Source organism: Phyllopteryx taeniolatus, chromosome 14 (assembly GCF_024500385.1).
Source record: "Phyllopteryx taeniolatus isolate TA_2022b chromosome 14, UOR_Ptae_1.2, whole genome shotgun sequence".
In the NCBI taxonomy this organism is placed as follows: domain Eukaryota; kingdom Metazoa; phylum Chordata; class Actinopteri; order Syngnathiformes; family Syngnathidae; genus Phyllopteryx; species Phyllopteryx taeniolatus.
The window spans coordinates 4,199,231-4,214,245 of NC_084515.1; the positions used below are offsets into that span (position 1 = coordinate 4,199,231).

The 15,015-nt window shown below is 41.9% G+C and overlaps 1 protein-coding gene across 2 annotated transcripts in view; it reads right to left on the reverse strand.

Moving 5' to 3' along the window:
- Positions 1-1,754: 1,754 nt before the first annotated feature.
- Positions 1,755-15,015, reverse strand: part of LOC133488964 (polyamine-transporting ATPase 13A3-like) — a 42,179-nt gene continuing 28,918 nt past the window's right edge. For both annotated transcript variants that reach the window (XM_061797545.1, XM_061797544.1), the window contains exons 22-33: positions 11,142-11,264; positions 10,966-11,045; positions 10,812-10,854; positions 9,213-9,322; positions 8,972-9,068; positions 7,955-8,027; positions 7,634-7,805; positions 6,324-6,508; positions 5,764-5,852; positions 4,830-4,910; positions 4,525-4,614; positions 1,755-3,041 (exon numbers count right to left, since the gene is read on the reverse strand). In XM_061797545.1, the coding sequence (XP_061653529.1) occupies positions 2,859-3,041; positions 4,525-4,614; positions 4,830-4,910; positions 5,764-5,852; positions 6,324-6,508; positions 7,634-7,805; positions 7,955-8,027; positions 8,972-9,068; positions 9,213-9,322; positions 10,812-10,854; positions 10,966-11,045; positions 11,142-11,264 (1,326 nt within the window). In that variant the 3' untranslated portion in view covers positions 1,755-2,858. The remainder of the gene's footprint in view (positions 3,042-4,524; positions 4,615-4,829; positions 4,911-5,763; positions 5,853-6,323; positions 6,509-7,633; positions 7,806-7,954; positions 8,028-8,971; positions 9,069-9,212; positions 9,323-10,811; positions 10,855-10,965; positions 11,046-11,141; positions 11,265-15,015) is intronic.

The window sequence follows — 15,015 nt, forward strand, 5'->3', positions numbered from 1 at the left end:
GATTTGCCCGGAGTTCCTAAAGGCTCTGGATGTTGTGGGGCTGTCCTGGTTGACACGCCTCTGCAACATCGCGTGGACATCGAGGACAGTGCCTCTGGATTGGCAGACTGGCGTGGTGGTCCCCCTTTTTAAGAAGGGGGACCGGAGGGTGTGTTCCAACTCCAGGGGGATCACACTCCTCAGCCTCCCTGGTAAGGTCTATTCAGGGGTGCTGGAGAGGAGGGTCCGTCGGGAAGTCGAATCTCAGATTCAGGAGGAGCAGTGTGGTTTTCGTCCTGGCCGAGGAACAGTGGACCAGCTCAACACCCTCGGCAGGGTCCTCGAGGGTGCATGGGAGTTCGTCCAACCAGTGTTTTATGGACTTGGAGAAGGCGTTCGACCGTGTCCCTCGGGGAGTCCTGTGGAGGTTTCTTCGGGAGTATGGGGTACCGAACCCCCTGATACGTGCTGTTCGGTCCCTGTACGACAGGAGTCAGAGTTTGGTCCGCATATGCGGCAATAAGTCGGACTCCTTCCCGGTGAGGGTTGGACTCTGCCAAGGCTGCCCTTTGTCACTGATTCTGTTCATAACTTTTATGGACAGAATTTCAAGGCGCAGCCGAGGCGTAGCGGGGGTCCGGTTTGGTGGCCTCAGTATTACATCTCTGCTTTTTGCAGATGATGTGGTTCTGTTGGCTTAAACAAGCTGTGATCTCCAACTCTCACTGGAGCAGTTGAAAATCCGCACCTCCAAATCTGAGACCATGGTCCTCAGTCGGAAAAGGGTGGCGTGCCCTCTCCAGGTCAGGGCTGAGATCCTGCCCCAAGTGGAGGAGTTCAAGTATCTTGGGGTCTTGTTCACAAGTGAGGGAAGAATGGAACGGGAGATCGACAGGCGGTGCAGGGTCTGCAGTGATGCGGACTTTGTATTGGTCCGTTGTGGTAAAGAAGGAGCTAAGCCGAAAGGCGAAGCTCTCAATTTGCCGGTCGATCTATGTTCCTACCCTCACCTATGGTCACGAGCTGTGGGTCGTGACCGAAAGAACAACATCCCGGATAGAAGCGGCCGAAATGAGTTTCCTCCGCAGGGTGTCCGGGCTCTCCCTTAGAGATAGGGTGAAAAGCTCGGTCATCCGGGAGGAGCTCAGAGTAGAGCCACTGCTATTCCACATCGAGAGGAGCCAGATGAGGTTGCTGGGGCATCTGATTCGGATGCCTCCCGGACGCCTCCCTGGTGAGGTGTTCCGGGCATGTCCCAATGGGAGGAGACCCCGGGGACGACCCAGGACATGCTGGAGAGACTACGTCTTTCGGCTGGCCTGGGAATGCCTCGGGATCCCCCCGGAAGAGCTGGATAAAGTGGCTGGGGAGAGGGAAGTCTGGGCATCCCTGCTAAAGCTACTGCCCCCGTGACCCGACCTCGGATAAGCGGTAGGATGGATGGATGGTTTACAATTTAAAGTATTCCATTGTGGACAATTTTACCTTCAATGTTACTTGTAAGTGCACTCCACAATTCTGGACAGACAGGCTCTATCATCTTTAGTTTAGAATTTTTTTGTGAGGGTAGGAATGGCAAAACTACTACTACTTCAGGAGAAGAAGAAAAGACTAGTAAAAGTAGAAGTACATATTTAACTGTTAGTTAAGTAAAAGTAAAAAAGTACAGACTGAAATGTCCTCAAGTAAAAGGGATTTTTTATTTTGAGTTATCTACGATACCAGTTTTTATAACCTGGCATATTGAGGGGAAGAAAAAAAAAACTTTCTGGACACAAAATTTCCCTCTTTTATTAACTTGCATAGTGCTTGGTAAAACAAATCAATGGACACAGATTTTGCTGACAGGAAAATCAGGACTGAACTGAAAACAGGTCTTGCATGAGTGCAGCAAAAAAAAAAAAAAAAACATAAAACAAAAATGCTAAATTAGCTCATGATAACGATTGAAAAAAAAAACCTTATCTGTATGTGTTTTTTCAGATTAGACATTTTTAACATCAGAAGCTGCTGTTTATTAGGCTGGTAGTAGTCAACATATTGGTCATGAAACATTCTACAAGCCGTAACATCAAACAAGGGATATTCAGCCATTCAGGCACATAACTCTTAAATGCAGTGTTTTGTTTAGTTTCTTGAGTTTACTTGTTTGTTTCACACCGAACACTTCTCATCAACAACATAACATTACAACAAAAAATGAAACCCAACAAAATGACAACCTTGGGTCGTAATGGAGGTGGAGGGTCTAATTCATCTTGTTATCACAAATAAAAGCATGAATACAACTAAAACAAACCCGCTTAACCCCATAGATGTGAAAGTATTTTCCAACAAAGTGTGCATTCAATGCATTCAATGTTGGTTTTCGGCCCTGCCGCTTACATGCAGTGCTTTCTCCAGATTATCTAACTGCAGATTGGACACTCACAAAAAGTCAGTCATATTCGGCTTCTGGGTGAAATTTCCGGATCAACCTAAAATGCCCCTTTAGAGTTTAACCTAATTGGAACTGTAAAATGTTTCAATATTTTTTGTCCAACTTGCTGTTCTCTCTCTCACATACAATCAGCTCAATGACAAAATTCACATTAGGTGATCGATCCAGCAAGGGAACAATCCATTTCCATGGACATCCACTTCTACGCCTTTCTGTGACTCTTCCAGTCTCTCTGTTGCAACCTAGAGGCAACCATCTGTTATATATTTAGGACAGGGGAAGGCATGAATTTCCCCATGGGGATAAATAACCATTCATACTTCCATCCTTCCATCGATCCATCCATCCATCCATCCATCATTTGTTTGTTCAAGTGAACGAAGCACCAGATGAGACACGGCTTCTACAAAATGGGAGGCCACTATCATGATTATTAGTGTCAAAATGGGACAGATATGTGGTACTGAGGACTGCTGGCATAGCTGATAGCGGAAGGTACAGGAGGCCAGTCAACCTCCTCCTGCAGCTTCAGAGTCAGACACTTGTATTTCGTCTTCGGGGTCCGGTTTTTACGGAAGAAGATCCTGGAGAGGAAGGCCGAGCCCCAACAGTCATTCACCATCTGAGATCAGGTTCAGGATGAAGGCAGAACAAAAACATTGTGTCAGTAAGTCTTTACACTTGCAATATCAGACACTAGCCTCTTATTTTTTTAATCATATGAATAATTTAAAGTTAGGTACACCTGCACACTGGTGAGATCAAGTACATGAACTGTAGCCACAATTTTGCCTTTCAAGACTATAATCCAGTTTAGGCTGACACTGTCAAAACGATTTACAATAGCTGTATTATTGTGTCTGTAATTTGCAATAGTATAGCATTTTCATACTGAGAGGCATCAAAGGTTCGTCGAAATAAATTTGAGTATTGTGGAAAAACCTGATTATTTAGTGAAACAAATATTTTAAGATTCACTACACACAGAGTAAAACATTTATCCATTTTTTTTAAATTATTTTAAAGAGATCTTATAGCTAAGGAAACCACCTAATTCACCACGTTAAGTAACTAGAATATTACATTTTTTTTTAAAAATCCAGATAATTTTTTATTTAGAAGTTAGGTAGGAATTGGTATTCTGAAAAGTATTTTCCTGTTTAATAAATCTGTTCGAGTTTCACTTTATGAATTTAACAGCTGAAATAATCAGGGGGGGAAACACATAACTGCAAATTACTACTACCGCAATGAATAAAATGTTAAACTTCAACAGTGTGTGGGGTGGGGACGACGACAATGTATCTTACCGGAGATATGACACGCCAGTTGGTTATGGTACATTTACAAAACAAATCAGAAAAACTAGTTTGTTTAACAGAGCATTTGTGTTCCAAAATAATATAACATTTTAACATTTACAAAAATTAACATTTTCCTTTTCTAATATTTTGGCTACCTTAACTGGGTATAGTACATGAGCGGGAGAAAAATACATAATTGCAAATTACAACCACAGTAATGAATAAAATGTTGAACCTCAAAAGTGTGGCAGTGCGGGGAAAAAACAATGTATCTTACCGGACATACAGTACGCCAGTTGGTTATGGTACATTTACAAAATAAATTAAAAAAAATAGTTTGTTTAACAGAGCATTTGTGTTCCAAAATAATATTTTCCTTTTTGCTTTGAGCGTGCTACTTTCTTATTTGTCTATATACTGTAGTAGCCATTAAATTATTATTACATCACATTCACCTAAAAAGAAACGATTATGTTTTCATAATCCTGACTTTACAGAAGAGGGTGGAGTTGTCCTCTTCTCGTTGAACTTTTTAGGAGTCCGTACAAATTAACACTCCCTATGCGCTTGGATGTTTGGCATTTTACTTGGAATTTCTGACCTAAAATGTCATGTAACTTTGTATGCCAATAAACACCTCTTTATCAGTGACCATTCTTGTTATGTAAAGGTACATTGTAATTTAAAAGTGTCAGTAAGTGTACCTTATGCAATGACTGTATGTGTAAAATCAGAGACCAGAGCAAAGCATGGATGCAAGAGTAGGAGTGAGCATGATGATCAAATCAAAATCCTGCCAACCTGTGTTGTGTTAGCAGTTTGGGATGTGGTGGTCCACTTTACACCCGTATTGGTTGGAACAAACTTCCACAAAGTGTCAAGGATCAAATTCTAGGAAATATTTTGCGGGAATCACATCACATCACATTTGATTGAACTGCAGACCCACACATGCACAATCAAGAGTACTTGAACATTTGACACAATTGGTTAAAATGTATGAAATACTGATTGAACAATCACTGTGCAGAGAGAATACAAATTAATATTTCTAAATACAATTCTAGATAAATCATTCAGAGGGAGATGTGAGACTGTGAACGTACCTCCAGTATAAGAGACAGAACAGCATGTGCCAAAATAATGATCAGCAGCGTAATGCGCCAGTCATAGGGAATGGTTGCAAACTGAGGGGAGAAGAGAAACAGAATGGCAGAGAAGGAATCACATATACAATTTCTGCCAATCACTAGTGTAGTGACGTCTCCCTGAAGACTACTTTACCACAGCATTATACTTGTATCCGTGGTAGGCATCAATGGCCTACATTTACAACCTAAATTCTAACATTGTTTCCATGAAACTGTTGTAATTTATTCCCAACAGTCTATTCTCTTCATTTCATAGCATTTTTCTTGGCTGCACTACTTGCAGTATGTGTATGTTGGATTTACTGTTTAATCAGGTTTCAGCCTCGATGTGTTGCCATGCCAAGCTAATCTGCCCAGGGACTTCAAAATCAGTAGTGCTGGCTCATGTAATTTAAACTATATTAGCAATGCGATTTCAAATCTTTCTCACAATAACGTCAGCATTTTTCCACCCTCTGGTTGATTGGTCAAAGCAAAACTCCTACAGCCAAGTTTGACAAGCAAAACATCTCTGTAGCGATCTTGACGCGTTAATGCATTTGAATTTGTTATGCCTACAACGGCTGATGGAGGAGGAGAAACTGGCTTGGTTTTTAACATACTTAAACATTAATTTTCAAAGAAGACTTTTCCAGAAAAACTAGACATCGTGTTGTACAATAAAGATCTCAGGATTTACCCTTAGGGGAACCCCATAGGTCATAGCCAATTAGGTTACTATAGATGGTTCCTATAATTCCAACGTGATAGTGGTGGTATTAATTGGTGAATTAAGTCAAGTGAGTTCCCACTAAAGGTCCAGGTACCAAATCTACAGCCCACCACTGACTGGTGGGTAGGTGGGTGAGTAGAGTCAGTCGGTTAATAGATACATGAAAACAAGGTTTACCTCCATCAACTCGTCTACAGCAGGAATGGGATACAGCATGATGAACAGGAAGAAAGCATAGAGAATAGTGCAGGTCAACACAAATGACCCTGTAATTTCAAACACAGAAAAGGTGAGTTAAATCACGGTAAACATGACCTCTGTAACAAGGCAATTCCCAACCACTAAGCCGCGAAACCTGGATGGCAAAAGTTACAATTAAAAGATGTATCTGCCTGTTACCGTTCATACAACAGAATAATGATTTGTGTTCCGCTAAACAGGCCCAGATTTCACACCCAGTAAATAGATTGGGGATTAAATTGGGACAAGATCATATTTTCTGTATATATATCTTTTGTGGCATTTTCATTAAGTGGTGTGCCAAGAGATTTTTCTAATGTATATCTGCCTTGGCACAATAAAGGTTGGGAAACACTGCTCTTGAAAAAGTAAATTAACAAATTTTCAAATCTAATGTGATTTGAATAAACCATGAGAAATTATGGTAAAACTAATGGTCACAAATGAAAGCTTATTCTATGTTGACAACAGTTTCTTTTCCATACACACTGTCTTACAGTTTTTATAGCTTGGTTGTCTAAAGGGTTTTCCTTTGGAGAAGACAACAGCGACAATCAAATACTGGAAGGCAGAAACGTAGAAGAGGGAAGTGCTTTCAAAGCTCTTGATGATAATATAGAGGCCTTCAGCTTCAGTTTGATTGAGGCTGTATGCGTCAATGAAGCTGGACTCATTGTGTTTCCTGCAATAGAGGAGAGAGATTTGTTAATAAATACAGTACACCTCCATTTTAGCAACATTACCAACTAGAGATCCACGATTGAAAATGACCTAACTGTAATCCAATGGCCATTTTTCAACTGTTATCCTATTCTATTTGTACCATAAAAGTTGTGCAACAAAAAAATACAGTCAGGTTCCAAATATAAGCTCAGGAACTGGTTCCATTGATAGTTACACTCATTTGAAATCGTCCCCCCATATTTGCGACTCACGGATGAACCCAGCTTCACTTCAACATGGCATCTTGGTGAAACTCTGCTCCTAGAGTTGTGAGTTGTGGAGCATCATTTAGACAAAAGTAGTGCTTTGCTGCCATCTCATGGCATCATGGCCCCATGAAACTATGTTGAAGTGAGTTGAGGAACTTCTTTTAGACAAAAGTAGTTCATTTTGAAGGTATTAAATTAACAGTAATGCACTTTATTATTGTGTGTATCTGTAATATTGGTATGCAGCTATATGTAGTAACCAAAATATTTTTTCAGTATGCAAATTATCCTGCGGCACGGTGGACGACTGGTTAGAGCATCAGTCTCACAGTTCTGAGGACCGAGGTTCAATCCCCGGCCCCGCCTGTGTGGAGTTTGCATGTTCTCCCCGTGCCTGTGTGGGTTTTCTACGGGCACTCCGGTTTCCTCCCACATCCCAAAAACATGCACGTTAAGTGAAAACTCTAAATTGCCTGTAGGTGTGAATGCTTGTTTGCTTGTATGTGCCCTGCGATTGGCTGGCAACCAGTTCAGGGTGTACCCCGCATCCTGCCCGATGATAGCGCGGATAGGCTCCAGCACGCCCGCGACCCAAGTGAGGAGAAGCGGCTCAGAAAATAAATGGATGGATGAATGGATGGATAGAAATTATCCCATAACAAAACAATATCTGTACCCTAAAAAAGTTGTTAAATGGAGCAATTAAATACACTAGTATTTAATAGACATACGGTATAATAATACAATTTTGATCAAGTGAAAACGCTTCTTTCCAAATGTGATGTGGACCAAACAAGCAGACTAAGACTGCCTAAAGAGGTGGGGTGAAGGGATCAGGAATTATTGTATTGAATAGGGCATCAGATGCTACTCACATTTCCTCAGGAGTCTGATACCAACTTTGTTGTTGCACTAAGACGAAAGTAAAAATCTGAAAGAGTAGGCTGTTTAGGATCTGAAACAAAACTGAGGAGAGCACCAGCCCGGACATCAGACTGGTTGGGGGGGCACGTCGCACCAGCTTCTTCCGTGCAGGATTCAAACTCACTGAAGAAACCACAAACCAAAACAAACCAGTTGAAAAATCGGGTGCAAGATCAGGAAACTGAGTTGTATCATTTCACCTTACACCACAACATAAAGAGTAAATGGAAATTCAACTCAGTGATTATTGTGCACGACTTAATATTACTCACTTGTAAAAATGACTACAGAAAGCATCACAGTGTCAGTTAAGAGGTACTGCCAGTCTCCGAAATTGCTGAGAACCTAAGGAGGACACAATACGCACATAATGCACTTGCCCGAAATCGCCACTGAATCCTCCCACAATGTACATCGAACATAATCTATAAGACTCACTGCTTATCTGATTGTAATTAATGTAATCACACAATGTCTCAGAATGTATTTTCATAATTGTGATTGAATTTGTTCAGGCTTTTTTGTTAAATATTAATTTACAATGTTACTATTTAATTCTGTTTCTATATTTGAGAGCACATACCTCCACTTAATCATGTGTTAACTGAGATATCAGTGAATGAGGGGCTTTCACTATGGATCTAGCAAAAATTATCCAAATTTTCAAAGATTAATCAATAAAAGTTTCCTAGTCACAATTACATTTTTTTAAAGGAAAAAAAATTGCTACCTTTCTGATGGAATACAATTTTACTGTCATATTAATTATTAATATTATCCTGTCACAGTCCAGTTTGGACAGTTGATGTTGTGCATTTTTGTAATAATTCCTGTGGGTACTGCTCCTCCTTGTGTCTCATCATGATTAGTATCACCGGTCTTGTCATGTTCCTCTTGCTCAACCAATAAGCGCTTCTTTTCTTCCAGATGTGCCTTGTTCTTTGATTAATCTTGTCGTAAAAACAAATCATGTAAGTGACTCGCTATGACAACTCCTGACAGGGAAAAGCCGAAAGTCACTAGTCACTAGTGTATTTAGCTCGATGATTTGATTGCTGTCAATTGCTGTATTTTATTTATTTTTATTTTTTTGGGGTGGGGGTGGCATTAAAAAAAAATAATAATAAAACTGGCCAATAAGATAGATTTTTTTAATAATGTTCCTGCTCATGCCTTTGCCTGTTTCCTGCCTTTAAATTCACCCACTACTACCCTGCCATTTAATGAGTAAAATACTTGAATATAATTGGAAATTGTCAGGAAGTGTCTCAGCATTTCAGAATAGTTACCAAGTAGAGCAGTATGATGCTGCAGAACATGATGAGGCTGAAGAGGTATATGAATTTGAACACGCAGAAAGTTGTAATAAGAGAAGCACGGCCTTCCCTGTGGACAGTGAGGAAACCACCAGAATCTCAAAAATAACATTTTTCACTATCAATTGAATATGAAATTGAAATGTCATTTTCTCTGTGGATAAAAATTAACAACACTGGCAAAATCTCTGCCTCTTGTACAACTGCAAGCTACCTGATGAGGTTGGTAATGCAGGAGATGTTTGGGATGGAGGAGGTGAAGGGGGAAGCAACAGAGGCCTCCAGCTCAGAAAGAGAGATCCCACTGTGAGCTTTCTTCAGGGCCTGGAAGAGAAAGAAATATCATCAGTACAATGGGAATAATACACCAGTTTCATAGCTAACAACAATATCTTTTCAATTTTGACTCAATTATATTGTATGAACATTTAGTTATGCATAATTATACCAGAAACCAAAGAATCATAGATTAAACGCTGAAAAGATTGTGCTGAAAGCCTATTGTAACACAGCTATAATTGCCAGAAATAATGAAAAAAAAAAAGAAAGAAAAAGTAACACTTTATAATTGCCTATATTAATAGTTTGAACTGTAATTATACCACAAACTGATTCCAAAATAGTTTAATATAATTTCAAACTCATCTTACAACATTACCCTTAAAAATAAAATAGCTTTCAGATGATTTGATTTTGAAAAAAATGCGTTGGAAGTGAGTGTGTACATGCACATTCAGTGAAGACGCTCCGTAACTTCCATTAACAACCCAGGCTAAATTTAGCTCCTCCCTGACATACAGAGGTCTTAGTTTCTCAGTCAAGATGTATCATTTCAACAGACTTCCTTGAAACCAATGACTAGTTTATCAGTGAATAGCTGGGGCTAGATTCCACACACACACACGCACACACACACACACACACACAAAACATGAATAGCTTAATTTGCATATAGGGAACCGCGGATATGCTGCACAAGTAAATAAAATGTTCCCCCAGTATGTCCCGCGCTAAGCATGGGCCAACAATAATGTTAGCGGCCATGCTTGCCTCTTTCAAAAGGTTTCCCACTAAGCTTTTGAGTGTTGAACTCAGGGTGTTCATGTGAACATTGCTGTTTATAAATAATTACATGTCAAACATACAGTAGCTCCTGCAAACTAAGGATTTGTGCCCTAACCTGTCTGTTGCTCAGTACTGTATTGCCTTGTCTAGTGGCGTCCCAAACTGGCATGAATAGATAACTGGTAAAACTTTACTCCACAACATGCTGACAAACAGCTAAGCACATGCAGAGACACAGAAGGGAGAGACATGGACGTTTTCACTAGGACATCAGACGATCCATCCATCCATCCATTTTCTGTACCGCTAGGTATTAGGTATTAGTGAATGAACACCATATCACATTCATTTTAGTCAACTGGTGTACGGAGTTGCTGAGCCGTCCAGCAGGGAAGACAACCAGGGGGACGCCACCGATCCCCCAGGACCCAGGGAGGTCCTGAGCCCAACCGAAGCGCCCCCCGACCAATCCCAAAGTGTGGGACACGGGCACCGGACCGCCGCCCCCCACGCCCAACACCACCCCCAAAGAGCATGGGCTGGTGGCCCCAGCCACCAACAGGGCCCAACGCAGGAGCCAGCAGCCATCCCAAAAAATGGTCATAGCCCACCAAAGCGAGCCCATGTGAAGCGCCTATCGTGAGCAAGGACGGGGGAGGGCGCCAAGAGAGGGTAGAGCTAGGCGGGGCCCAAAGGATAATAATAATATTCATATTATGTGTGATTTGCAAATACTGTAACGACTTACCCCACAGTCATTCGCACCATCCCCACACATCCCAACAGTGTAACTGCATGGTTAAAACAAATTAAAGGAGACAAGTTGATTATATTATGCACAAAAGTCATACAAGGAACAGACAATTTGTCAGCATTAATAAATCAATTTAAAAAAAGCTGACTCCATGCTCTGCAGAGCTTGCACCAGCTGAGTCTTCTGGTCTGGAGTCATGCGGGCGAACACAGTGGCTCTCAGGAGGAGCTTCAGCACGCCCATGAGGAGAGATAAAGTATAACATCCAGTCATTTTCATGCCAGGACATAGAAAACTATATGAGACAAAAATGTATCTTGGTACCTTCTGGAAAAGTTGTGGAAAGTGCTCAGTGATGATAGCGAAGGCTCGGCCACTCACAGCAAAGTGATAGTCCGGGTCCTCCACACTGTGCACCCCATCACCTGCAATGCTGATCTCAGTCGTCTGAATGTAAGAAGAGAATTTACACATTAAAAAAATAAAACACTAATTATTATTATTATTATTACTATTATTTTGTCCACAGCGGGACTTTTTTTCCCCAACTTAAACTCCGTTATTTGCAGTTATTGTGCTCTTTATATGGGCTACAAAATGTTTTTTCAACTGATTTAGGACAATTTTGCATTGCTGAATCCAAAAGTGACATCAGTTTCTCTTGTTCAGGTCAGGTTTTGTATGATAAGTTGTTATCGGTTTATTAATCAATCGTTACACACTTTGCTTACTGTTAATTGAATAGTACTGATAAAAGTAAGTACCTTTAAATTGAATGTCACGTCATCATTGTTCAAAATTCATTGCATATAAACAAAAACAGGCAGCACAGTGGAAAACTGGTTAGAGCGTCTACCTCACAGTTCTGAGGACCGGGGTTCAATCCCCGGCCCCGCCTGTGTGGAGTTTGCATGTTCTCCCCGTCCCTGCGTAAGTTTTCTCCGGGCACTCCGGTTTCCTCCCACATCCCAAAAACATGCATGGTAGGTTAATTGAGGACTCTAAATTGCCCGTAGGTGAGACTGTGAGTGTGAATGGTTGTTAGTTTATATGTGCCCTGCGATTGGCTGGCGACCAGTTCAGGGTGTACCCCGCCTCCTGTCCGATGATAGCTGGGATAGGCTCCAGAACTCCCGCGACCCTTGTGAGGAGAAGCGGCTCAGAAAATGGATGGATGGATAAACAAAAACATGTGGCCATTGTTCTAAAAGTTGACCTGATTGAGCAAAATCAATGTGGTATCGGGATTTAGCACATCAAAATTGTCCTAAATCAGCTAAAAAAAAATCTTGAGACAAAATAAATAAATGTTGTTGACCAGTGTAATGCCCTACGCTTACCATAAGTCCTGTTTAAATAATAATAATTTGTCAAAAGGAAGTATGTTGAATAGATACATCTAGACTAAGACCCACACGGAAAGTAATTTAAGTGTATCCACAAAGGTTTTTGTTTTTTTTTATCGTTTCTACATTACGTCAACACGGAACCGGCGTTTTGGCAGCCCAAATACGATCCTTTTTTTTTTAACTGAGTCCCAGAGTTAAAAAATTTGAAATTTCTGTTCTTGACTTCGGCGGCACGGTGGACGACTGGTTAGAGCATCAGCCTCACAGTTCTGAGGACCGTGAAGTTTGAAGTTTGAAGTTTGAAGCCTGTGTGAAGTTTGCATGTTCTCCCCGTGCCTGGATGGGTTTTCTCCGGGCACTCCGGTTTCCTCCCACATCCCAAAAACATGCATTAATTGGAGACTCAAAATTGCCCGCAGGTGTGACTTTGAGTGCGAATGGTTGTTTGTTTGTATGTGCCCTGCGATTGGCTGGCAACCAGTTCAGGGTGTCCCCCGCCTCCTGCCCGATGACAGCTGGGATAGGCTCCAGCACGCCTGCGACCCTAGTGAGGGGAAGCGATTCAGAAAATGGATGGATGGATGTTCTTGACTTTGAGTGTGTACAACACACGTATCCTTCATGAGATGATTATGTGATAGTTCCCAGAACTTGTGTGACCGTACACTAACACCACCAACAATAACACCACAATTGTGGATCAATTTGTCGGGTGTTCTTTACCTTGGATCTGGGCTTTCATTCCAAAGAAGTAGTTCTACTTCGTCGTCAGTCCACACAAATGTATCCTTTCCTGCTTATATCAAAGTGGGGATAGACCCCTGTATAATCTCGCTAGAAACTAGCTGACTACAGAAATTAACATTGCAAAGAGAAACTATGCAGTAAAGTTAGAAAAACAGTTTACTGCTAACGACTCCAAATCAGTCTAGCATGCATTACAATCGCTAACCAATTACAAGCGACCAACAATAAAAGACTAGCCGACGACTTGAACACCTTCTACTGGAGATTTGAAAAGGACACTTTCACACCCCACACCCATCCAGCCACACCACCGACCACCATCGCACCTCTGACTTCTGCGTTGACCATCCACGAACAGGATGTGGGATGCATCTTCAAACAACAAAAGATCAACAAAACAGCAGCCCCAGACCTTGTGTCCCCATCCTGCCTCAAAGTCTGTGCGGGCAAGCTCGCTCCAGTCTTCACACAGATCTTCAATAGATCTCTGGAACTCTGCGAAGTACCATTCTGTTTCAAATGCTCCACCATCATCCCAGTTGCCAAGAAACCTACAATCTCGGGTCTGAATGACTACAGGCCTGTCGCCCTGACATCTGTGGTCATGAAGTCATTTGAACGCCTCGTGCTGGACCACCTTAAAAGCGTCACAGGTCCCCTGCTGGACCCCCTGCAGTTTGCCTACCGAGAAAACAGTTCTGCAGATGATGCAGTCAACATGGGACTGCACTTCATCCTAGAACACCTCGATGGCGCAGGGACCTACGCAAGGATACTGTTCATGGACTTTAGCTCTGCGTTCAACACCATGATCCCCAAACTCCTCTCCTCCAAGCTTCTCCACCTCAGCATCTCGACTGCCATCTGCCAGTGGATTTACAGCTTCCTGACGGGCAGGACACAGCAGGTGAGGCTGGGGGACACCACCTCATCAACACACACCACCAGCATGGGGGGCCCCAAAGTTGTGTCCTCTCTCCGCTTCCCTTCTCTCTCTACACAAACGACTGCACCTCAACGCACCCGGCTGTCAAACTCCTGAAGTTTGCAGACGACACCAGAGTCATCGGCTTCATCAAAGACGATGACGAGTCTGCATATCGACATGAAGTGGAGCGGTTGGAGCTGCGGTGCGGCCGACACAACCTGGAGCTGAACACGCTCAAGACTGTGGAGATGATCGTGGACTTCAGGAAGCATCCTTTGCCACAGCTGCCCCACACGCTGTCCAACACAATGGTCATTGCACCGGACTATTGTTCTATTCGTCATTTCAAACTGCTCTAATTACTAGAGGAATGTGCATCTTTTTGCACAATTGTCAAAAAAATAAAAATAAAAAAAATAATTACGGCATTACAACATTACTGGTAACCATTTATTGCTCTGTGACTGTGTCTTTTATGTCCTTATGTCTCAAAAGTATTCTCTGTCAATTGACTGTCTGTTGTCTTACTAGAGCAGCTCCAACTACCGGATACAAATTCCTTTGTGTGTTTAACATACTTGGGAAATAAGATAATTCTGATTCTGATTCCTTCGCAATCCCCACCATTGTATTTAGTATGTTTATTTACAAGGCAAGGGCTTCTTATTCTCTGTTTTTGGTGACGTCCTGTGGCAGCGATTAGGGTTGGGCATCGAGAATCGAGAACGGATTGGAACTGGGAATAACTTCCCGGCTCTCCCGGAATCGTTCAAATTTAAAGATTTCGGTTCCCAATTTCAATGCCTAGTCCGCCGACTCTGAAGAAGAAGTAGCGAAAACCAATGAAGAAGTGCAAAAACCAACGAAGAACACGCACGAAGACGTACTTGTGTCCAACGGCGGTGGTAGTGAACAAAAGTGCCTACACCGTGCGGAGCTTCAGTGAAGTAAAATCTCAGTTAAATGGGTTAGTGAAACAATAAAATACGTCTATGCCAACATTGAGACCGCTAACAAGGTAAACGGTTGGTTGCACTTTTGCACTGATGGTTTTTAGTGTTTATTTTAGTCTTCAAACCAACGTAAGAGCCAATGACAGAAAAAAACATTGAGCTAAAATTTCACCATAGCAACTTTACATCACAATGAATTGGGGGAAAAGTCACCTAAACGT